Source organism: Salvia splendens, chromosome 3 (assembly GCF_004379255.2).
Source record: "Salvia splendens isolate huo1 chromosome 3, SspV2, whole genome shotgun sequence".
Classification (NCBI taxonomy): Eukaryota; Viridiplantae; Streptophyta; class Magnoliopsida; order Lamiales; family Lamiaceae; genus Salvia; species Salvia splendens.
Window position 1 is genome coordinate 27,123,581 of NC_056034.1, and position 24,168 is coordinate 27,147,748.

Consider the following 24,168-nt stretch of genomic DNA (forward strand, 5'->3'; position numbering starts at 1 on the left):
TCATTCCCCTAAGTGTGCCGCGACAGCTTCATTTGCCACTGGCTTCGCCGGCGTGTTAAAGATATTGGGCGGATCCCGACCATAGAGAGCCCTGATGGGGGACATTCCGATGCTAACATTGATACTGCAATTCATTGCGAGCTCCGCCCAAGGCAAGAACTCGAACCACTTCTTTGGTTGCTCAAACGTAAAAGCGCGAAGATATTGTTCAAGAGATCTATTGGTAACCTCGGTCTGGCCATCTGTTTGAGGGTGATATGTCGTAGTAAATTCCAGCTTAATTCCACTGAGAGCCATCAATTCTGTCCAGAATTCACTCATAAAAATAGCGTCACGATCGGATAACAATCTTTCTGGAAAACCGTGGAGCTTCACAACCGTGCTGACAAACAATTTTGTGACTTTCGGCGCTTCGAATCCAGTGGGCAGAGCTCCGAAATGAGCATATTTGGAGAGGCGATCTACCACAACCATGATCGCAGTATAGCCATACGACGGCGAGAGACCCACTATAATGTCCATAGAGGTCGCAGCCCATACCGAGTTCGGGATTGGCAATGGTTGAAGTAGTCCGGAAGGTTTGGCGGTGACATACTTGGTCGCCTGACATACTGGATACGCTGCGACGTATCTGCGCACGTCGGCCCTCATTCCCGGCCAGAAAAAGGAAGAGGAGACGCGGGCAAACGTTCGCTTCTCACCTGGGTGGCCGGCTGACTTCGCATCGTGCAACTCCCGCAAGATGTCAGGTCGTAGCAAAGAATCCCGGCTAAGGTATAAACGGTGTTTGAAATACAAAACTCCGTCGACGTCCGAGACGTGCGGCGGTGCGGTCCCAGCGAGGACCGCTTGGTGCAGCTGCAGCAGGTCTGGAAGGGCAGCATTTTCTGACTTGATTGCCTCCAAGAGCATCGGTCTCGGTCGAGCAAATAACGCCAACAGCGCTGCCTCGCCGACAGTCGAATCCGGATCCCGCCGTGAGAGCGCGTCAGCCACGCGGTTGGATGCGCCGGACTTGTACTCGATAGTGAATTTGAAACCCATAAGCTTAGGATATAGAATTGTTGGTCCGGGGTTTGCACAATTTGTGACAGTAAATCCTTTAGGCTGCGTTGGTCACTCCGTATAATAAACTCACGTCCAAGGAGATATTGACGCCACTTCTGAACTGACTCTATAATGGCATAAAGTTTTTTGTGATAAGTGGATGCCATTCTACGCTTAGGGCACAACTTTTTGCTAAAGTAAGCCAGAGGATGATTATTTTGAAGAAGGACTGCGCCAACCCCGAAATCAGAAGCATCGGTCTCAATAGTGAAAGGGAGGTCAAAATCCGGCAGATGCAAAACCGGGGCTTCTGTCATAGCTTTCTTTAATGCGGTGAAGCTTTCTTGTGCTGCGGAATCCCATAGAAAACCCTCCTTCTTGAGCAGATCAGTGAGTGGAGCTGCAATAATGGAATAGTTTCGAACGAAACGCCTGTAATATCCTGTCAAGCTAAGAAAACCATGTAACTGCTTAACTATGGCTGGCGTAGGCCAGGCCGTCATGGCCTCGATCTTTGCCGGATCAACCCGAAGTTCTCCCGCTGTAATAATATGGCCTAGGTAATCAACAGTGTTGACGTCAAAGGAGCATTTGGAGAGTTTTATGTAGGAGCAATTGAGACGTAGAATATGGAGAACCTGCTCTAGATGAGTTAAATGGTCGTCCATGGAGCTGCTATATACCAAGATATCGTCAAAGAAAACAATGACGAATTTGGGCAGAAACGGCCGAAAGATACTATTCATTGCCGCCTGAAAGGTAGAGGACGCATTGGTAAGGCCAAAGGGCATCACTAAGAATTCGTAATGACCGTCATCTGCTCGGAAGGCTGTTTTGTGGATGTCACCCATGTGCATACTTATCTGATGGTAACCCGACCTTAGGTCCAACTTGGAGAAAACCCTAGCCTTATTTAGTTCATCAAAAAGCTCATCTACCGTAGGGATAAGGAAGTGGTCAGGGGTAGTGGCAGCGTTCAGAGCCCTGTAATCCACGCAAAAACGGAACGTGCAATCCTTTTTGCTCACCAATAAGACCGGCGACGAGAATGGGCTGGTGCTTGGTTGAATCACCCCTTGCGTCATCATCTCTTTCACTTGATGCTCAATTTCAGTTTTCTGAAAGTAGGGATACCGATAAGGCTTAACATTAATAGGGCGTGTACCGGCAGGCAGGTGAATCTTGTGGTCCCATTGGCGTGACGGTGGGAGGGACGTCGGCACATCAAAAACCGAGCCAAAGCTATCAAGGACCCATGATACCTCTTGTGCCACCGGCGACTGTGGCGAAGTCAAGTCGGCCGTCGCACTATCCGGTGTAGAGGCGACCAATTCAAACAATTCACATTCCGGTTCGTGGTCCATGAGAGAGAACAAATTGTTGTATGATATCTGCCTCGGAACGACGCCATCACCCTGTAAAAATACCTGCTTGTCTCCCCAATCGAACCGCATAGTCAGGTTCCGATAGTTCTTTGTGACATCGCCCAATTCCTGAAGCCATTGGATGCCCAAGATGACATCCGGCCCTTTGACTTGTAGGATGAATAAATCGATGTCAAAAGAGGTCCCCTGCAAGGAGATTGGAGTTTGTAAACATGCAAAAGAGCAGCGCAACGATCCACCGTTGCCAACAAAAACACGAAATGGGGAGATTTCATGAACGGGAAGACTTAGCTTTTCCGCGACGACGGGCTTAATGAAATTATGTGTACTGCCACCGTCAATCAGTACAGACACTACGTATCCATTGATCTGCCCTTTGAGACGGATCGCACGAGGGCGGATGCTGGGGCTGATGACGTGTATTCTTGAAACATCCCCTGTGATAACCATGCTCTCATATTCTGCCTCTTTCAGCTCATACTCGAAGAAGTCAGGGACCTCCTCGTCATCGTCGACACCGATGAGAGCATAGAACTTCCGGTTGCAGACATGTTCGCCGGTGTACTTCTCCGGGCAATAGTAACAAAGGCCCCTGCGTTCTCGGTCAAATCGTTCGACCGCCGAAAAGATTTAGTAAATCTATCCTAATAAAACCAATTATCCAAAAGGAAATAAAGTACTAAAATAAAGGGAAACAAATAAAAACACAATATTGATATCTATCTATTCCATGATGAAGTCTTTGAAACGAGCCGGCCGACCCGCGTTTCTCCTTGGTCGAGACGTAGATTCTTTTGAGTGCGGTCTTGGCAGCTCGTCGCTCAGCTCGTCATCTGCGTGCACGGGATCTTCGTCGTCGCATCTGTCACTTCCGTTCTCTTGCGCAGCTATCTCCTCTCGGTCACCCTCGTCAGTGGTTTGATCAATGTCTTTAATGGTTGCACTCTCCGAGCCCCTATCAAAGAACCTTGACTTATCACTCACGTAGAATTTTAAGAACACAGGCCATTTCACAAAATGTATTTGCAAGAGCTCAATACTTGGATTCGTAGGTAGACCGGGAATGGGGGTACGCCGTTCTAGTGGGCAATCAAATGGCCGCTGACGCTTGTAACGAAGACAGTAGAGCGGCAAAACCAATTAAAAAAGTGCATTTCTTTGGTTACGAAAATGGTGGATTGGAAAGAAGTGAAAGAGAATAAAAAAGAAGAGGAAAATAATGCGGAGAGATTGAAGAAAAAATCAATAAAGTAGAAGAGAGTGAAAATGTTGTATTTTGCTTGAAGAAAATTAGTCAATTTTATGTGAGATGTCAGAAATGAAAATTAGTTAATTTTGAATCTTTATTTAATAGATATCGTATTTTAATTAACTTTTCTAGCATTAACTAAATTTATGTTTTTCTATTATATATTTGAATTAAAATAACGACTCAAGATCTATTAAAATAGTGAAAGTTTTATTTATAATATCGGCTCAAGTATCATTACAAAAATGAAAAGTTTATACTCCCTTCGTTTTTTAAAAATAGCAACTATTTCCACTTTGGGTCATTCCTTAAAAATAGAAACTTTAGAATCTTTTAATTTTAGGACATGAACTCCATAATTCACTCACTCTACTTTCACTATTTTTTCTCTTCATCTCTCTTACTTTACTCATTTTTATTTTCACCTCTCTTACTTTACCAATTTTTCTTACTTACTTTACTAATTGTGCATTAAAATTCGTGTCGTTTCAAATGTTTCTATTTTTTGAATACGGAAGGAGTATATGATAACAGACAATATCAATAAATTTTTTATTTCTCAACGATTTATGAGTCTATATTGCAACTTAATTAACCAAAATAGAAGAGAAAATAAATAAATAAAAAAATTTATCTAACATAAGAAAAATTAATTTAATTTTGAAGACAATTAAATAAAAATCCAACAAAACTAAATATAAAATAGTGTAGAATTAAATCAAAAGAATATATAAATAAAAATTTATAAAACTTAACAAAATAAAATATATTGATATAAAGATCTGTTGTGTTTTTTTATCAAATAAAAAATAAAAGAAATTGCATACATTGCCATAATAGTACAACTTATGAGTTCTGAAGAAATGTCAAAGATATCGCCATCCATCCAATGCGCTTTTCAACTCTCATCACGTAATTAATGAAAATCATATTCCATACCGTATTCGTGTCGAACATGCTTTGCCAATTGCCACCTTATTTGTGCATCTCTTTTTCCCCCTTTTCTCCCTAAACTAAAACAACCCCCAAATCGAGAACAATCTAAGATGCTCCTTCTTTTTAACCCATTTAAAACTCCACATTAATATATTAAAATACTAAATTAACACAAATCAATGAATATACAATGCTAAAATATCATGTAAAACAAATTCGTGTTTTCTTAAATAATACTTCATTCGTTCCAAGTTGTTTGAGTCGTATTCCATTTTAGGTTATCCCAAGTCACTTGAATCATTTCATTTTTTAACTAAAATTAAAACATCTAATCTCATATACTTTATTCTTTCTTTTACTTTTTTCTCTCTCTTCTTTCTCTTATTTTATTCTCTCATCTACTTCATTTAGCTCACTAAATACAACTCTCTTAAATTTCGTGCATAAAAGAAACACCTCAAATAACGTGGGACTGAGGGAGTACTAAAAATAGAAAAAATTTAAACGTAGATTACAATATTAACGCTGTACTAAAAGAAGGCTAACTAAACTAAAATAATGGATGATAGATGATTAGCCAGTAGGTAAAAACTCATTTTCTGAAATTTTATAGCTTAAGGTATATGCTACCTTTTAGCTTGTAACTCATCAGCTTGATGTTGAGGTATTAACTCAATTTCAATACATTAAGCATAATATATTTTTGTAATATTTATTTCATGTTTAAGTATTTTATCAATTCTTAATCTTATCATTGAATTACATCTACTTATCGATAGATAAATGAGATATCCATTTATATATCATGTAAACAACTTATACTTATGTTGATGAAAGGTGAAGAGAGATAAGCTTTAATAATAAGAGAGAAAATATAATAGGTAAAAGATATAGCGTAAAATAGCCCTCAAAGTTAAAGGGCAATTTCGATTAAAATATGTCCAAAAAGTATAAAAGTTATTTTAGTGCTATCAAAATTTATAGTTGTGTGTGAATAGTTTTAAAGTATGAGACTCGTAAAAGTGCATATGGTAACGTATAGAGATTAAATTTGCAATTCTCTCATTTCAAAATGTAGGAATATAAATAATTATATATAAATAACACTAATAAAAGATTTTATATTCCTCCGTCTCACAAGAATATGCACTCTTTCTTTTTTAGTCCGTCTCACAAGAATATACACTTTCTAATTTTGGAACTATTGTATCTCTAATGTGGTGGGACCCATTCATCACTAACAATATTTTTTTTTTTACCTCTCTCTTATTTTATTAATTTTACATTAAAACTCATGTCAAACTCAAAGTGCATATTCTCCGAGGACGGAGGGATATCTTCTAATAATATGAAATGTAAGGATGAAAGTCTTGTACGTGCAAACATGAAAGAAAAACGCGTTAGTTAACTTGACACCTTTTGGTATAAAATATTTGTAATCAAGAAGTAACCTGTATTAGGTGTTAAAACTCCTCACCATACGTATGGCCGCCTATTGTTTTCACTGATATATTTATATGTGAAATGTATATATTTAAATTAGACATCTAGGCAAGCACGAAAAGTGAAGATCGATTGTATATTTCTATTTAATTAATGAGTGCACGTCAAATCGTTAATTCACTAACATGTGGCTAGGAGAAAAGATTATAGAGAAACCAAAAAAAACTGTAGACATTAAGAAAAGAGCGTTGGTAGACCCACGTTACAGTGCTATATCCCCTAAAAATATGAATAACTAAATTAAGACGAAAATAATAAAATAAAAGAGAGAAAGTGAGGAGAATAAGAATGATAGTTAAATTATATTAGTGGATACTGAGACTCAAATGATTAGTACTCTCTCCGTCCCATAATAAATGACATTATTGGAGAATGACACGAGATTTTAGGAGATGTTGTTTTGTGTGTTAGGTGGAGAGAGAAAATAATATATTTATATTAATGTGAGAGAGAACTTTTTCCAAAAAATGAAATGTGACATCTTTTACAGGACAAACTAAAAAGGAAAGTGCGACATCTATTATGAGACAAAGGGAGTAGTAATTAATGGTGGTATACGTTGTAAATAAGTAGATGTGTAGGGGTTTTAAATTGGGATAATTTTCCAAAAATAGAATACACATATTTTTGTGGGACGGATAAAAATGAAAAGTGCACATATTTTTATGGGAGGGATGTAGGGAGTATATTATTTTTATTGTGGATATTTCCAATGACGAATCAAGGATTTTTTTGATGGGGGCCTAACGCTGTTTATAATTATGAGCTACTCCAGCAGTCCGTCATTAGGAGTCTCAGTTTACTATTTTAGTCCATCTGCCATTAGGAGTCCCGGTTCACTATTACTATAAATGGTAGGTACACATCACTTTCCACTAACTCATTACACTCACATTCTATTATAAAACTAATATATAAAAATGAGCCCCATATTCCACTATATTTTCTCACTCACGATCCCTTACATTTCTCAAAACCCGTGTCGAATTCAAATAAGACTCCTAATGACGGACGGAGAGAGTATTTTTTATGTCAGCATCAGTGTCTCCACAAACAGCAGCGATATGAGTGGAACGAATAGTGTGAGATAGAGATAGTAATGAGATAAATAATCACATAATGAGTGTTAGAAACAAGAGATATATATGGCAACTTTCGCTGAAATCAATCTTGACGTCAAAATTGTCGACAATGTCATGAAAATGACTGTATCACTGTCATAGCTGATATTAATAACATTTCTCTTAGACAATCATTCATCGCAACATCAAATAAAGCATATACTATCATTCTTAGCACATATTCATTATCTGAAATCTTACAATATGCAAGGTATGTAATGTTTTACAAGTTCTATAAAAATTATAAATATCGATATGCATCTGGTCTTATATCCGACAATTAACCGCCATTAGGCCATCCGCAATGCCGCCTAGCGCACCGCCTAGCCGAGCGTCGGCGCTAGGCGGTCCATTGCAACCGCCCAGCCATTTTCGGAATTAAAAACCGCCTAGCGCTCGGCGATTTCGTGGCGCTGGGCGATCCGCTCGGCGCTATTGCAGCGTCCGGATCGCCTAGCGCATCGCCTAGATGATTTTTTTTTCGAAACACTATATATACGCGCTTTGCACGTCATTTTCATTCGCACCACTTGTTTTAACGAGTACTCTCTCTATCTTAATTTCTGTACAAGATCAACACCGAGAAATGGAGAACACCAACCAAGGTACTCCAGTTACGAGCGGGTCTCAAACTCCCCCGGTACCCGTGGGAGGTGGATGGGGTCCGATGCCAGGGGTACTATAACATGTACCCGTGGCAGGGGATGATGCCCGGGATGGCACCTGGGGGGTGTACGTCGGCGTGGCAGGGGGTACCGGGGATGCAGCCCGGTGTGCAGATGATGCCGGGGTGGGCACCCGGGATGCAGATGATGCCTAGGGGGGACGCCGATGCAGCCCCCGACAGAGGGGGTACCGGCGACGCAGGGGACGCCGGGGGAGGAAAACGTCTATCGCCCCAGTTTTGATTTTTCGACTGCTTCTTCGCACACATCGACCCCAGTGGATTCGCAGTTTACGCAATTTGAGTCTTTCTCCTTAGAGAAGTTGGGGTTCGATATGCTCGGGGTTCCGGAAACTCCCGATCAAATAGGGGGAGCAGTGCGGGGTCGGGGCGACCCAAAGAAGAAGGGCAAGGCGAAAAAGAAGGGCAAGTCGTTGCAGCCGGGTGTGGATAGCCAGGTCCGGAGGAGGTGGACGGACGCGGAGAACGTCGCGATGTCCAAGGCGTGGGTGAGTGTTTGCGACGATCCTCTCGTTTCGAACAACCAGAGGATCATTAACTTGTGGGGCAAGATAGCAGCAGCCTACCAGACATTTTGCCCGGAGAGGAGGCCACGCAACGAGGAGGATTGTCGGAAGGGGTGGGACCGAATCAGGGCTGCCGTCTCTCGATTTTTGGGTTTGTACGCCAACGCCCTCTGCATGCAGAGCAGTGGCCAAACGGAGGAAGACTGCAGGAGGATAGCGAAGAAAGCCTTCCCCCAGCACGGGTTGTATAAGGAGTTCACCTACTGGAACTGCTATCTTGTGTTGAACGACTCCGAGAAGTTCCGAGTAGGTGTCGACGCTGGCTGGCCGAAGAAGCAACGACTGAACTATACCGGTGATTTCAGCAGCAGCAGCGGTGGTTCCCACAACATCCCCGAGACGGCCCCGGAGGTCCCGACCCCTCGTTCGTTCGCTCCCCGAACTCGCCCGGTTGGGCACAAGCGGGCTCAACGGGAGGCGGGGGGTCGCCGGGGGTTCCCAAGAGGTCCAGTCGGCATCCCCCCTTGGCCAATCCACAGCGGATCTCAAATTCTTCGCGCGTCAACAAACGCGCGCTCAGATGGTCAAGACGCTGGCCGAATGGCGAGCGGCGGTGGACCCCGTGGAGAAGAGTTTGCTTCAAACATTGCTCATGAGCATGCAGGACGAGTTGGAGGCGGCACGGAGGGAGACCGGCGGGAGTAGAGGCGGCGGTGACGGTGGCGACGGAGGCGGTGATGATGGTGGCGACGGAGGCGGAGGCGAGGGTGGCGACAGCGACGGAGGAGACGACGACGGAGACGAGGAGTGAATTATTGTACTTTTTTTTAATTATTGTAATTTTTTTAAATTATTGTACTTTTTTAAAATTATTGTACTTTTTAAAATTTTAATAGTATTATTAATGTTTCCCATATATGTCTCTTAAATTAAATTCCGTATATTGTGTGATTGTTAATTATTTCATTTTTATATAATTGTTATTAGTGATGTGGCTAGGCTATGGCTGGGCTATAGCTGGGCTATTTGCTTGTTTTGATGATGTGACAGGAGGATTTTTAGTGCTGATGATGTGGCAGAAGGAGTTTGTGGCTAAGCTATGGCTGGGCTATTGCTGGGTTATTCCTATTGTGGATGGCGTTATACTTATGTTTGTGCAAGGTATGTATTGCCAGTTCAAAACAAAGCGTTGTAAAGAAAAAAAAAGTACTAGTATTTGAGGTTAGTGTTGCCCACGGTTCGGAACCGGACGGTTCCGGTTTGGTCGAAGGCGGAACTGGAACCGGACCGTGAGGCTATTTCACGGTTCCGGTTCGGAACCGCCGGTTTTTCCGGCGGTTTAGGCGGTTCCGGTTCGGAACCGGCGGTTTCGTGGTTCGAATTTTTTTTTTTTTTTTTGAAATTTGGATTTATACAACAATTTGGAACAAGAGTACAAGACAATGTATAATTCAAATAGAAATACGACGAATAAGGAGAAAATGATATCAATTTTATTGAGTTTGAGTTGTAACGGACAACGATACATTACAATTTACAATACATATACATCTACAACTACAACTACAAATATACAACATACAACAATGTAATATAATTTACAAGTGTCGTCGGACTCGGGAACGTAAATAAAAAAAACATGAAATGGGGGGGGGGGGAATTGAAAAGGGCTTGAGCTCAACTTAAACTTTCAAAGTTAAACTTTTCAAATTTAAGTTGAGTTGCATACGTATCCACAATTTTATTGAGGAATCAAAGCCCACGTAGTTCTCGGGATGATGACATATTGCTATGTAGAAATGTAGAAATATGGAATAATATATATTTTTTTGTTTTAGCAATTGAGAAAGAAAGACAACTTATAGAACTACGGGAACAAGTATAAGTGTATAACAATGCGTAATAAGAGTAGCACTTGCGTAATTAAATGGAAGCACGATAGCACAAATGAGAAATTGGAGACAAAGAGAGAGAATTGGGAGATTGAAGAGAGAAACTCTTATGGAAGAATTCAAATTTGAAAAAAAAATTGAATTTTCGGAAAACCGCCGGAACCGCCGGTTTCCGGGCAAAACCGCCGGTTAACCGCCAAAAAACCGCCGAAACCAGCCGGTTTTGCAGCTGAAAAGCTTCCGCCGTCGGCCCCATCCCCGATGCCTTGATATACGCGCCCGAACCGGCGGTTCCGCCGGTTCCGAACCGTCCCGAACCGCCGGTTCGGTGACGATTCCGGTTCGGAATATCTTGAACCTGAACCGGACCGTGACCCGAGTTACGACGGTTCCGGTTCGGGAAAATTGCCACGGTTCCGGTTCGGAACCGGAAACCGGAACCGGTGGGCATCTCTATTTGAGGTTAGGTTTGGGTCCAACCCCAACCCAAACCCAATCCACTACGCCACGTCATCAACCAACTTCTTTCCTTTATAAACCCAGTCACACAATTCCCTCTTCCAAATTAAAACAAACAAACTTATGAGAGAGAGAGAAAGAGAGGAATGGAGGGGCTAATTCCATTAGTATACAAAGCAATTGTGCAATTCAGAAATGGAGGAGGTCAAAGTGGGTTGACCTGGCCATGGCTAGACGACACACAATCGGCTGTCGCCTACATGAGGCTTCCCGGTGACTCTGGCCGGTTCAACGCTTCTGATATCCAGATTTTCCGGCAAGATTACGGTTTCTCTTCTGCCTCCTCAGAGAGGAGGGCCGTTTCCACCGCAGGAAACCACTATTTGATCAAGTCATGAAACAGGCCAAATTACTTTTTACGTGCCTTAAATAAAGCTTAGGGCACCTAAAATTAAATTTGGTAGGTGTGGTAATTTTAGAAGTAAATCGTGTTCATTCCTTTGTCTCTGTAAATCGTCTTGGTAAAAAAAATATGTTTGTGGCAAACCTTAAATAAAGCTTAGGGCACCTAAAATTAAATTTGGTAGGTGTGGTAATTTTAGAAGTAAATCATGTTCATTCCTTTGTCTCTGTAAATCGTCTTGGTAAAAAAAATATGTTTGTGGCAAACCTTAAATAAAGCTTAGGGCACCTAAAATTAAATTTGGTAGGTGTGGTAATTTTAGAAGTAAAATCGTGTTCATTCCTTTGTCTCTGTAAATCGTCTTGGTAAAAAAAATATGTTTGTGGCAAACCTAATGAAAGGGTCCACAAATAGCGTGTTCCTATAAGAAGGCAGTTTACTATTTACATGATATATTATTTGTTGAAAGTGTTAAGCCATTATTATTGTACTATAATTCAACGACGATTCGTGAACCGAGCCACATTTTCGATTTTTTTTTTAATATTACAACTTAATTTTAAAAATCGATTTTAGTGATAAAAATTGATAATGTATAAATTATTTTTGCCTTCATCACGAGCCAATTTTACTTCATGTCATGGCAAATAAGTCATATTAACATATTAGGACGATTTAACTTCATTCCAAAATATATTACTTTATTCTAGTAGGTTTTTACTTCATTATATTATGATTATTACTTCATTCCAGTACGTATGTGCGGTCTCTCCGTCGCGTACCGTTTTTTCTCTCTACAATGTCTATTACCGTCGCCACGGCGACAACAAAATGGAATGATAGCCTAATTGAATAGTGTAATAAGCACATGGAATAATGTAATAAACTATTTAAATGAAGTATGTGTAGAAGCATTTGAAGTCCCACTGGAATGAAGTAAAAACCTTAGCGAATGAAGTAATAAACCTACTGGAATAAATTGTATTTCTTAAAGTGAATAAAGTAAAAACCCGGTTCAATGAATTCGAATGAAGTATGTGTTGAATCATTTCAAAACTCAATGGAAGTAAATAAAAACGTACTCCAGTTTCAAGGTATTATGGACCGAATGAAGTAGTAAAACTATTACAATGAAGTAAAATGGGCTTGTCATGAAGATCGAAATAATTTACACAACAGCGCATCTCATCAAAAAAAACTAGATCTAATGGCTATAATTTGGTCTCTAATTCGGTCTTTAAAATTAGTTAGCCATTGATCACAACTCTAGTATTTACTTATTTAAAAAATCTATTTATAAAATAAAACAAAACAATAATTTCACAATGTTAATAATATTAATATTGGATCCATGAATTAGTGAAAGATTATATTTCATTGTGTACAATCATTCATTGCATTTTTTTTCTTTTATGTTTTTCTTTTCTAAAAGCATGTTTTTATTTGTGATTTAAATAAAATTAATTTGCACGTAAATATTTGCAGATTTTCAAAATTATCGTTCTTCAAAAAGAAACAAATAAAAAATAGATTTGTAGATTTTCAAAATTATGTAATTATGCAATTTTTATTTTTAGGAATCTATATTGTAATTTTTAATTTTTTAAATATTAATTGCTTTTTTAAATTATAGAAATGAAGCGCGTCACCACGGTTCGGGAACCGGCGGTTCACGGTTCGGAACCGCCGGTTTCGGTTCAAAAAATAAATGAACCTGAACCGGCCCGGCCAAGGTTCGGCGGTTCCGGTTCCTGAACCGTGAACCGCCGGTTCAAGTGAACCGCCGGAACCGTCGTTGCATGTCCGGTTCCGGGCCGGTTCGTCCGGTTCGGCGGTTCAATTTTTTTTTTATTCATTGTGAATTTGTAATTCAAGTAAAAAATGTAAATATATATGTATAAATAAAATTAGAATAAAGCGATGTACAAATGCAATTTTATTGATACAAATTACAACTTTAAAATTACAAATTACAACTAAAAATTTACAAATTACAACTTTAAAACTACAAATTACAACTTAAAAATTATAAATTACAAAAGACTTAAAGTCTTGATTACAATTTACAAATTACATATTCGAAACAAAGGGGGAAAAAATAAAGGAAAAGGACTTGAGCTCAACTTAAATTTAAAATTTAAGTTGAGATGCCTACGTATCCTCAATGCTCAATTGCATTTTGGAATCAAAGTCCACGTAGTTCTCTTACCTTGCTTACCTATTTGGCTTTATCGTAGGAATTGGCAGCGCCGGCGCGCCTACTCTTCTTCGTCGGGGAAGTAGTCTTGGTCGGGTTGTACTACTTGATTGTTCCAATCCGGTTCTTGGTCTCTAATTTCGGCGGAGCACCAATCATCAAGTAACATGGTGGCTTTCATGTTTTGCCCGGTGAGTCTACTTCTTCTGTCGTCCAAGACGTTGCCTCCAACACTAAAGGCGGACTCGACAGCGACAGTGGAAGCCGGAACCGAAAAGATCTCCTTGGCCATTGATGCAAGGATGGGAAAATCTTTCTCATGTGATCCCCACCAATCTAGGACGTCGATTTGTTGGGGAACGGGACCTCCTTCTTCCTCATTGAATGAAAAGTGTGAGTCAAAATATAAGTCTAACTCACTTGTCGAATTTGCCGTCCTTCCTCCGCTGCTGAAGCCGTATAGGTCCGCCAATTGGGATTGGGCGTCGGGGTCATCAACTTGGAAGAAGCCAAAGTTATGTGTTTGACGGGGGGGTCTAGGTCTCACTTGGTGGGTACGGTTGTACATGGCTTCGTAATCGTGAAAGAGAGCCCGCAAGTCGAACTCAAAACTTCTTTGGAGGCTTGGGAGGTGGGGGAGGTTTATTTGGAATGTTTGGGCTAGGTTTATGTAGTTGTCGTCCTCGTCAGTTTGCAAAGCTCGAAGTGGTTCAAGATCAATAGAAGCCAAATTGTTGTAATAAAATTCTAAAATTTTGAAAGTACCAACTAGTTTCCACTTTTGATCCAAAACTTTGGCAAGCAAAAAAACCGTGGGGATCTCGTTGAAATACTTGAGCCATTTTTCAACCATGTAATATAAAACACACATTAACTCAAGATTGTTTGTGGAATTTTTCATTGCAGTTTTAAAACCAAGTGATATGATCATGCAATGTTCTAAAACACGAACGGATGTGCAATAATACACACCCGATAACTCAATAGTGGCATTTCGAAAACCATTGAATAACTTAAACAAGCTCATGCATTGATCCCAACAAGAAGATGTTAGATATAAATCATCAACATGGTAAGTTCTATAAAAATCAACTAAATATTCTATATGCTCCAATGTAGAATGCAACATATCATATGTAGAGTTCCATCTAGTAGACACGTCTAAAGTAAAAGTTGTGTACCTTATTTTCTTCGTGTGGCAATACTTCTTCCACGCCTTGCCAATTTGAGGCTTCCAGTGGATCAAGGATACAGCTGTAGTAATAGGTTGAATATGTCTTTGCCATAAAGACAAAGCATCTTGTACACATAAGTTTAAAATATGACAAATACATCGTTAGTGAAAATACTTACCACCTATCACCGGGGAGCAAGCCGCAATTAAATCGGATATACTTGCGGTGTTAGCGGTTGCATTATCAAAACCAACCGAAAATATTTTGTTGCATAACTCATACTCATTCCAAACTTGAATAATTAAAGATGCAATTGCTTGTGCGGTATGTGGGGAAGGAAATTGTCTAAAACCAATTAAACGTTTATTTAAAGACCAACTATTGTCTATAAAATGACATGAAATTCCCATGTAAGAATTTCGTTGGAAAGAATCCGTCCACACATCGGAGCAAATATTAACTTTGTGCCCCAAGGTGGATAGAAATTTTCCAATCTCCCTTTTTTTGTCAAAAAACTGACGGTTGTTAGATCTTTGAGCAGTAGAGGGGAGAATTCTCTTTGTAGCAACATTAAAAGCGGTTTGCATAGTAACTTCATATTTTTTGTCATTAAAAAAATTGAACGGCAAATGTTTCATTGCCGCCCATCTTACCATAGCATCGGTAACATTTTCCGGATCATATTTAAATAGCGGCGTACCTGTTTGAAACGATGAGCCGGCGGGGAAGTTTATTTGGCTTTGGGACTTAGAATGCCCATATTCCACGGGGTGTTTTGCCTTCAAATGGCGATGGAGAGTACCATATCCCCCACCGATAACAAATGGATAGACTTTATCGCAATAGTTGCAATATGCTTTGAACTCACTTGTCTCCACGGTAGTGGTCGGATCATTAGGATTTGAAATTACCACCGGGACCTTCTTGAAATGTTTGGTGAAAATCTCGGATTTCAACTTGGGAGGCATCTTTTTCTTTTGTCGTCCTGTGGGAGGAAGAGCATCGGCCTCCTCCTCATCATTGTCGCCAACTTGGCCGGTGCTAGAAGGGGGGAATTGATGCGATCCATCATCGCCTTCGTCCGACGATAGATTCACATCGTACTCGAAACGCGAAGCCGAATGTGAATGCCCCCCTTGTTGGTCGTCGTCGGCGAGGGCAAGTAACAAGGCCGCATTTCGATCTTCTTCCTCCTACGAAAATTATACAACTAAGTAAAAATACTAACACAAAAATAAAACACATAGACACATAGATGTTGAAAAATGAAATTATGAATTTAATAAAATGAATTAACAAAAAATTAAAACATATTATAACTTACTTGAGCTCGAAGAGCGGCTAGCCTTCCCACCTCCTCTGCAACTTGTGCTCTAGAAGGGGCACGTCGACGACGAGTATCACTTTGATCTTGGGCAATTCCCTTGCCCCGATCACCACCACGACGAGATGAAGACATGATATAAATATTTATGGAAATTGAAAGTATAGAATAGAGAGTAGTGTGATTGTGTGAAGATGATAACGTGAACAGTGTGAGTAAATTATGAGTGCAAATAACGTAAACAACTTGAGAGAATGAGGATGGAGAATAGAGAAATTGAGATTGAGAGAGAAATTCTTATTAACACAAGAATGGGGTGAGTAGAAATGAAGAGGAGGGGGGTATTTATAGGGGAAAATTGTGATTAAAAAAATTTAATTTTTGAAAATAACGGCCGAACCGCCGGTTTTCGGTGGAAACCGGCGGTTTTTCGTCAATTTCAAATTTCAAATTTTAAAAACAACGGCGGAACCGCCGGAACCGGCAGTTTTTCAGTCGAACCCGGCGGTTTCCGTCAACAGTTTCTGCCCAAACCGGCGGCCGCGGGAGCGGTTTCTGAAAAAGCTAGGAAGTAGGCCTGAAAAAGGTGTCGGGAGTTGTCGGGAACCGCCGAACCGGCGGTTCCGGCGAGACCGGCGGTTCGGAACCGCCAGTTACGGTTCTTCAAAATTTGCAAACCTGAACCGGCCCGTCGGAACCGGCAGTTCCGGTCTCGGTTCAAACCGCCGGTGACGGTTCCAGGCCGGTTCGTCCGGTTCGGTTCGGTTTGGAGACCTCTAAGTGATGTAAACGATTGTAGGTGTTGAATCTTAAATAAGGGGTGGCTTAAAAAGTGTTGTGCTGACTTATAAGTAGTTAAGGGACAGCATAGATAAGTAATGACTATTGTTATTACCCTTAGAATATATGGGCTGACATAATTTGTGGTATGGTAATATAGTGCTTTTTGGTAGCCTAGATAAGACCAAGATATATAAGCTATTTGGATTGTTTGGATGTTTGGTAGATAAAGTGAGGCCATGTTAGATTATCAAAGCCCATCCCAGCCCGCTGAGACCCAGAGCGAATTAGTTCAAAAGGGTGGATTATTTAACAACACAAAAGAGTGAGATAGCATATCCTTATATTAAAGTCCATCTTAATTATTATCTTGTGCTGATTTAACATATCTACCAAATATGTACTTAAGTTATGATTTAGATTTTGGAGGTCTTCACTCAAGAATGCTAATCTCATATACTTTTCAGTTATGATATGGAGTCTTATTATATAAATAATGGGAAGCAACTACGAATATTCAGAACGATTAAACAAATAATTATCATTATATATAAAAGGTACTCCCTCCGTCAACTTCTCAACTTACTTTACAAAACTTTTCAATAGATGGAGTTGTACATAAATCAAAGGTACTCCGTCTCATTCAAGATGTTTACTTTTCCACGCAAGATGTCAACCTTTATTTTTTAGTTTGTTCTCCACTTTTTATATTTAGACATAAATCTCTCTTTCTTTATTAAAATATTCAATCATTTTTTCCACTCTACTTTATCACACATAACTACTCCACCTAAAATTCATACCATTAAAAAATGTGGACATCATACATGTGACGGAGGTGGTAGTTACTAATTATTGTAAAAATGATTGAGCTCATCACCTCCCAACAAATACAAAAAAAATCTGAATTTAGTAAGAAAAATTTATCCTCTGTCTCACTCACTTATAGAAAATTTAGAAAATCCACAAGAAGTATGTAACCAAAATATAAGGGTAAACTAACCATAGAAAACTAAGAGCATCCATAATAGTGGACTACCCGGCGCCCTAGCCACCCGTGTACGGCTATGCCCTCGGCTAGACCTTTATTGTGATCGGGTAGCCGAGAGGAGGAGAGAGAAATGCCCTAGAGCTAGGGCGTTCACTAGCCGGCTAGGCGGTGGCTATTGAGGAGTAATAGGCGAGCCGAGCCAACTTTTCATTTTTTAAATTTTTATTTCTTATTTCTAGTCTATATATATAACTCATTGAACTTCGTGCTTTTAATATTTGACAAACACCAACAATTAAAATGAATTAAATTGGAGGTTAGGGCATTAGTTAGGCTGTGGGAAGGCTAGGGCATTGGCAAGGCTGCTAGAAGGGCATTATGATGTGGCAGGAGTAGATTTAGGTTGGGCTATTGCTAGGTTGTTGCTAGTCCACTCTTATTGTGGATGCTCTAAGATTGGATAAAAAGAATTGGTATATTAGGGGATTTAAATAGAGAAATCTGTGATGCAAATCAAATTTATCATCTTTATTTCCTTAACTTTATTTGATTAACATGATTTGATGCTCGCAAAAGTGTATTTTCTTATGTAGGAAGTGAAATGGAGTGTAAAAATTGGCTGGAAACATGTTAGGAGGCGTCTGCTGCAGTACAGGCAAACCGCTAGATCGGGTGCAAACTGATGCTCGGTCGGGCGCTAACCCGCAAAGCATCGGAGATCCAGTAGTAAATCACTCGGCCGAGCGTTATTAGCCAACTCCCGCCCGTCGGCCGCTATCCTCTAAGGCGTTGGAAATACAGAAGCATTTCGCGGTCGGGCAATTTTGGACAACTTCTGACCGGTCGGGCGTTGCCACTTAAGGCGTGAGAGTTCCAGAGGCAAATCGCGCAGTCAGGTGATTTTGGGAATTATTTCGCCCGGTCGGGCGTTCGGACGCCCTGTGACATCCCTAACCCGAAACATACATTATTTTGCCTATTAGCATATTTTATTGTCATTGCACATTATATTGTCATTTGTATTATAGAAATATTAAGTGTGTCATAGAGGATATATTAGTTGTTAAGATGATAGTTGAATATATAGAGAGTTTTGAATCTAGAATATTTTTAAAATAAATATAATTATATATTATGTGGGAAACATATATTTTGCCTTAGTATATTAAAGTTAAATGCGCATGTTATTCACGTGTGGGTGTGTGAAATTATATATATGTGCATACTTGTATTTATATATGCATGGAAATTAAGTGTAGGTACGTAATAAAAGAAAGTTGATATGCATATATGTGGTTTATTCTAATACATAACCTTTAAATAATATACAATATATATGTATATGTGTAGGCCACTTGTGTGAATATAGAAATGATTAAAACTTCACAAGTGTAATGCTAAGAAATACGTGTCATGTATACACATATCAATATTTTTGCTTAGTCTGATGTCGGTTTAATTTTAAAAATTTCCACCGATCCTATAAATATATATATGTCTATTTCAGTGAAGGAAAAAAAAGAGGAAGGAAATTATTGAGGGTTAGTTGTAAGAAAAAAAAATCGAAATAAAGAATCAGCAGAAAAAGAAAAAAATAGCAATATCAAAAAAAAAACAAGTAGAAGAAAAGGAAAATTATTCAAGGGATGGAGGGCCGTGGATTGGAAATCAGAATCAGGAGCTTAGTTTATTTGTCACTCCAATCCAGAATCAGGAGCTTAGTTTATTTGTCATATGGAGTGTATAAATCACATTTTAAATCTTACATATTTTATGTGCTTTCTTTGCTGGATGTTTCAATAAAGTGAATAATTAGATTATATGATTTGACTTTAATTTGATTATGTGTTTGATGGTGTAATATGACGAGGATATGTAATGTATGCAGTTGATATGTTTATCTATAGTATTGTAATTATCTGATGAAATATGTAATTGGTGAAATTGATTTATTTATACATGATTTTGGAATTATTTTGAATCATTGGATTAAAGAGGATCTGTGATAGTCTTGCACTAAATCTGAAATTCTAGAGGGACCTACGGGTCCAATACAGAGGGACCTATGAGTCCAATATAGAGGGACCGTCGGGTCAAATACAGAGGGACCTATGAGTCCCTCTGAGTCTAATTACAGAGGGACCTTCGGGTCATAGAGGAATCTCGGGCAGATACCAGACTTGATTTGTCACAGAATAATAAACTGAGCAGAGTGGCATATGCATATGTATATGGTATTATATTTTTAATTGTTGGTTATTGTTATATATATATATATATTGGTCAAAGAATATGTTCGATTTTTGGGCTGTGGAATTAAAGGTAAGGTTTATATACACTGAGTTGTGGCTCATATAAACCACTATTATTTTTCAGGAATAAGATATCAGTGAAGTTTTTGGTTGACGTGAGTCGTAGGAATTGCACGTGTTATCAGGTTCGGCGGCTGATGCATTTTGACAACTTTCTCCTCCTCATTATTTTTGCATGTAGATAAATGTATAGTATATAGAGTGGTGAGAGAGTTCCACTACTGTTCGGAATGTTCTAAAATATGTACTTGATAAATGTTGGTTTTTGAACTTATATGGAGCATGTGTGTTTCATTTAGTTGCCATGTGAATTATTTGCTTTAAATTTTAAAATTTTATTTTGTTTTAATATAAATACTTTGGTCAGAGCCGAATTTCAATTTTCAAATAGGGTTTGAGGGAGTTTTTGGAGATTCATTCAAATATTCTCAGACAAAAAATAGAGAGGAGACGAAAAATAGAGAGGAAAAAGAGATAAAAAGAGGAGGAAGAAGAGAAGGAAGAAATTTCGGCTAACACTCCGAAGATCCATCTCCAAATCCCGATTCCACTCAACGAGAGCATGCTTCCTATGGTGTTTATTGTAAAATTCACCATATGTTTAAGCTAAACTCTCAATGTTAATCCAAGTTGTAATCTAGGCTTGTATGGATGTTTCTGCACCAATGAATCCATATGTTTTGTCACCAACAATGTGGTTGATGTTTTTACACTATGTTTTTGGCTAATAATATAATGTTGTTTATTTCTCTTGATATTGTCTCTTTAACATAGCTTGGGAGAGTTTGATTGTTGATGTGCTATTAAATTAGGATTGTTCATAGGATAATTTGATAGTGGATTAAGTAGGAGTTCATAGTAGACGAGTACTTCTCCCGCGCTTCCACATGAGTTTGTAAGCATTGAAAATTGGTCCATAGGTTATGTGTTCAGCTAATTGTGAACTACTCATCATGTACATGTTCAGAGTATGTGATTAGTTTGATGTTTTAATCCCTTCACATGTTTCATTGTTAGAGGTGTAGAACAATACAAGTCTGTTGAGCAACTTGGAGTGACATATTTTCCCGATTGAAAAGTCTTTCAATAGTTAATCAGTTACTTTACTTTGTCAACAATTTTCGAAACTAAAAATCAAATCTTTGTATGTTTTTATATGCTTTTAAGTGTAAACAATCTTTCATCTCCATGTGTGTCGACACTTGGAATACTACTTATGACGTTGTAATCTTGCAGTGTCGTAGTATTATTAGACATAATTGATTAAACTTGATTTATTGTGTGAACTAAATTTGTTTCTCTAAAATACGCATAAGGCTACATCCCTACACCCTCCGATCATCCAACGTGTAGAGTGTCTTCTTTAGGAACATCGGCCGGCCACATTTCATTCACCCCTGCCATCGGCGCGGCGCTCATTCCGCTCACTAAATCGGCGGCCAATACATTGATATTGGGCTCAGTCAGCTATTGGGCCATTCTTTTTTAATTTAACAATCTTGGTCAATTATATGCTGTTATAATAATCTCTCGCTAAATTACAAGAAATGCTATAAACTGAAAACTTAGAATAAGCGTTTTATCATTATTGCTCGATGTTTAAAGTTACAAAATTTTATCAGTTATATATACTCCAATCAGAAGTACCAAAGCTGAGCTCTCGAAACCTTATCAACCTAATTCTAAAAACAACTATCCAATCGAATTTAAAAATTAGTAACGTGAATCTTAAGGATTCAAGACACAATCTAATTCAAGAATTAGTAACGTGAATCTTAAGGATTCAAGACACAATCTAATTCAAGAATTAGTAACGTGAATCTTAAGGATTCAAGACACATATGTTTGCTCTCGCTCTCTGGTTAGCTTAGGATTTTTTATTAAATCATCGTGGTTCGAGTATGAATTTGAGGTTTTAATCAATTCATAGGGTCTTAACAAGAGAATTCCTATTAAATCAATAATAAAGAAAGGAAAAAGACATATTAGAGACAAAAACAAATAAAAAAAAAATAAATAGGTAAAGAGAAGATTCAAGAGGCACGTAAGAATAAAAATAAAGACGGTTTTGCATATGTTCCGATGTCAAAATTTGAAATAAATTTAAAATTTTTTTCATAAATTTCGTTAACAGCTTTATATCAATACAAGGTACATAATATGCCAATACAATGCTTGTACAATGTCAATATGAAATTGTATTGATATTGTCATGTCTCTGTGTTGTTATATTTCATACATTGTATTGACATGGTGTTTCTAAACCCTTAATTTGATAGTTGCTATTATCTTTTTAATATTAAAAAGTGAAAAATGAAATTGCACATGACAAATTGTAGACCACAAGATTTCTAAAATTCTATGGTCTTAAATTAGTTGTAGTTAGCAATTAAATGATGAGTTAGCAATTGATCATTCCCCTGCAATTGATTGTATACTTATAGGTCGTGTTTGGTTTTCTAGACAAAATAATACCAAGATATAATCTAGGATTGAGTTGTAAGATTATTTTAGTTATCCGGGGTTAGCTATGACTAATTATCCTATAATTATCCGTCTAGGATTGAGTTGTGGGATTCAATCTTATGAACCAAACACATTAACATATTTAATATCGGATACAATCTTGCAAACGGAATATCTCATGGAAGTAATAAATCAAACCCCAAGACTAAACACTAGTTTGGAGACATGAAACACGCGCAGCAGAACAAATAAATCACTGAGATTATAGTAGTATTTATTTATCTATGCTCTATAAATTTATAACAAACCAATATGGGATCACCGATTACCCAACAGATATCTCACTTACTCATCAACATAAATCAAATGTGCGTATTATTTTGTCTGGAAACAATTGGTCCGGAAAATAACAGTACCTAATGGTTTGGGAAATCTAAATTTGCGAAAAAACACATTCATTGGGAATTGGGATGCCATAATAATACAGGGTTGGAATGCGTCAATACAGGAATTATGCAAGTTCTTTCTTTTTTTTTTATACCCCACTAATGGAATTCCATTTTAATGAAGAAGATTATATGTATTCCGAAGTGAGGAGTGATGCATAAGAGTTATGCGTCGTTATTAATGAAACGCACATCCCTTAGTTAATGACGCACAAGGGTTATGCGTCTTTGAATACATAGAATCTTCTTCATTAAAATGGAATTCCATTAGTGGGGTAGTGCTTATGCGTCATTAACGAAAGACGCATAATGGTTGTGCGTCTTTCAGTCAGCTTTTAAACACCCCACAGGCGGAAGCAGCACACAGAATACGTACAATTTCATTTCCTCTCTCGGGTTTCCGGCGATTTCCGGCGATTTCCAACGTTATCTCCATAAGATCCGGTAATTTATTCATCAATTTAGCTACATTCATCATTATTCATGGTCATTTTGCGTTCATTTGTTAGTTTTACCAAATTTATAAAATTAGGGCTTGTAGGAAAAATGTTCATAATTGTTGTTGTTTTAAATGTTTTTGATGCAGAAATCATGCAAGTATTTGTGAGTTTGTATTGGGGTGGTAGATTAGTTCAACTACCACAAATGGGTATTGGTTATGAACCACCTCGTGCGAGGAGCTCCATCATATTAAATTCATGTATTTCCTATTATGAATTGGTAGCAATGATATGTGATGCGATGAGAATAGATATGAACCAACACACAATTGAATTATTATAAAGACAATGTATAGTCTTTGCTTCCGGTATGAGTTATACATGTTCTGTGATTTGCAATGATGAAAGTGTGATGTATATGTTCAACAATGCTCAAAATTCAAGTGGGTGTATTGAATTATTTATTGAGTATTCACCTGTGAGGAGTTCAGAAATCCCACCAGTTGTTGATTATGGTATTGGATCATCTGCGAGGGTTGAACAAATGAGCTTTGATTGTGGTATTGGATCATCTGCGAGGGTGGAGCATATGAGCTTTGATCGTAGTATGAATGAGCAGAGAGATGTTGTAGATGTTACCAAAAAATACATAATTAAGTGAGTTAATGTAAAAAATACATTACTTGGCTCCGCACGGGGTATACGGCGTGTGCATAGGCAATATCAAGAAGGCTGGCCTCAATGTAGGCATTCTTTCCTACGCCCACAGCTGCAAGAGAACCATAGTCCATCCTCATCGGCCTTCCACATTCAACCACGCCTCTGAACCCCCATACATTAAGCCAATACAT

The 24,168-nt window shown here is 38.6% G+C and overlaps 1 protein-coding gene across 1 annotated transcript; it reads right to left on the reverse strand.

Annotated features, from left to right (window-relative positions):
• LOC121796806 lies at positions 1–24,168 on the reverse strand. Its single transcript, XM_042195586.1, has 4 exons — positions 23,996–24,168; positions 3,217–3,387; positions 1,287–3,024; positions 1–1,107 (listed from the first exon to the last, which is right to left on the reverse strand). The coding sequence occupies exons 1-4, from the start codon at positions 24,166–24,168 to the stop codon at positions 1–3; spliced, it is 3,189 nt and encodes a 1,062-aa protein (XP_042051520.1).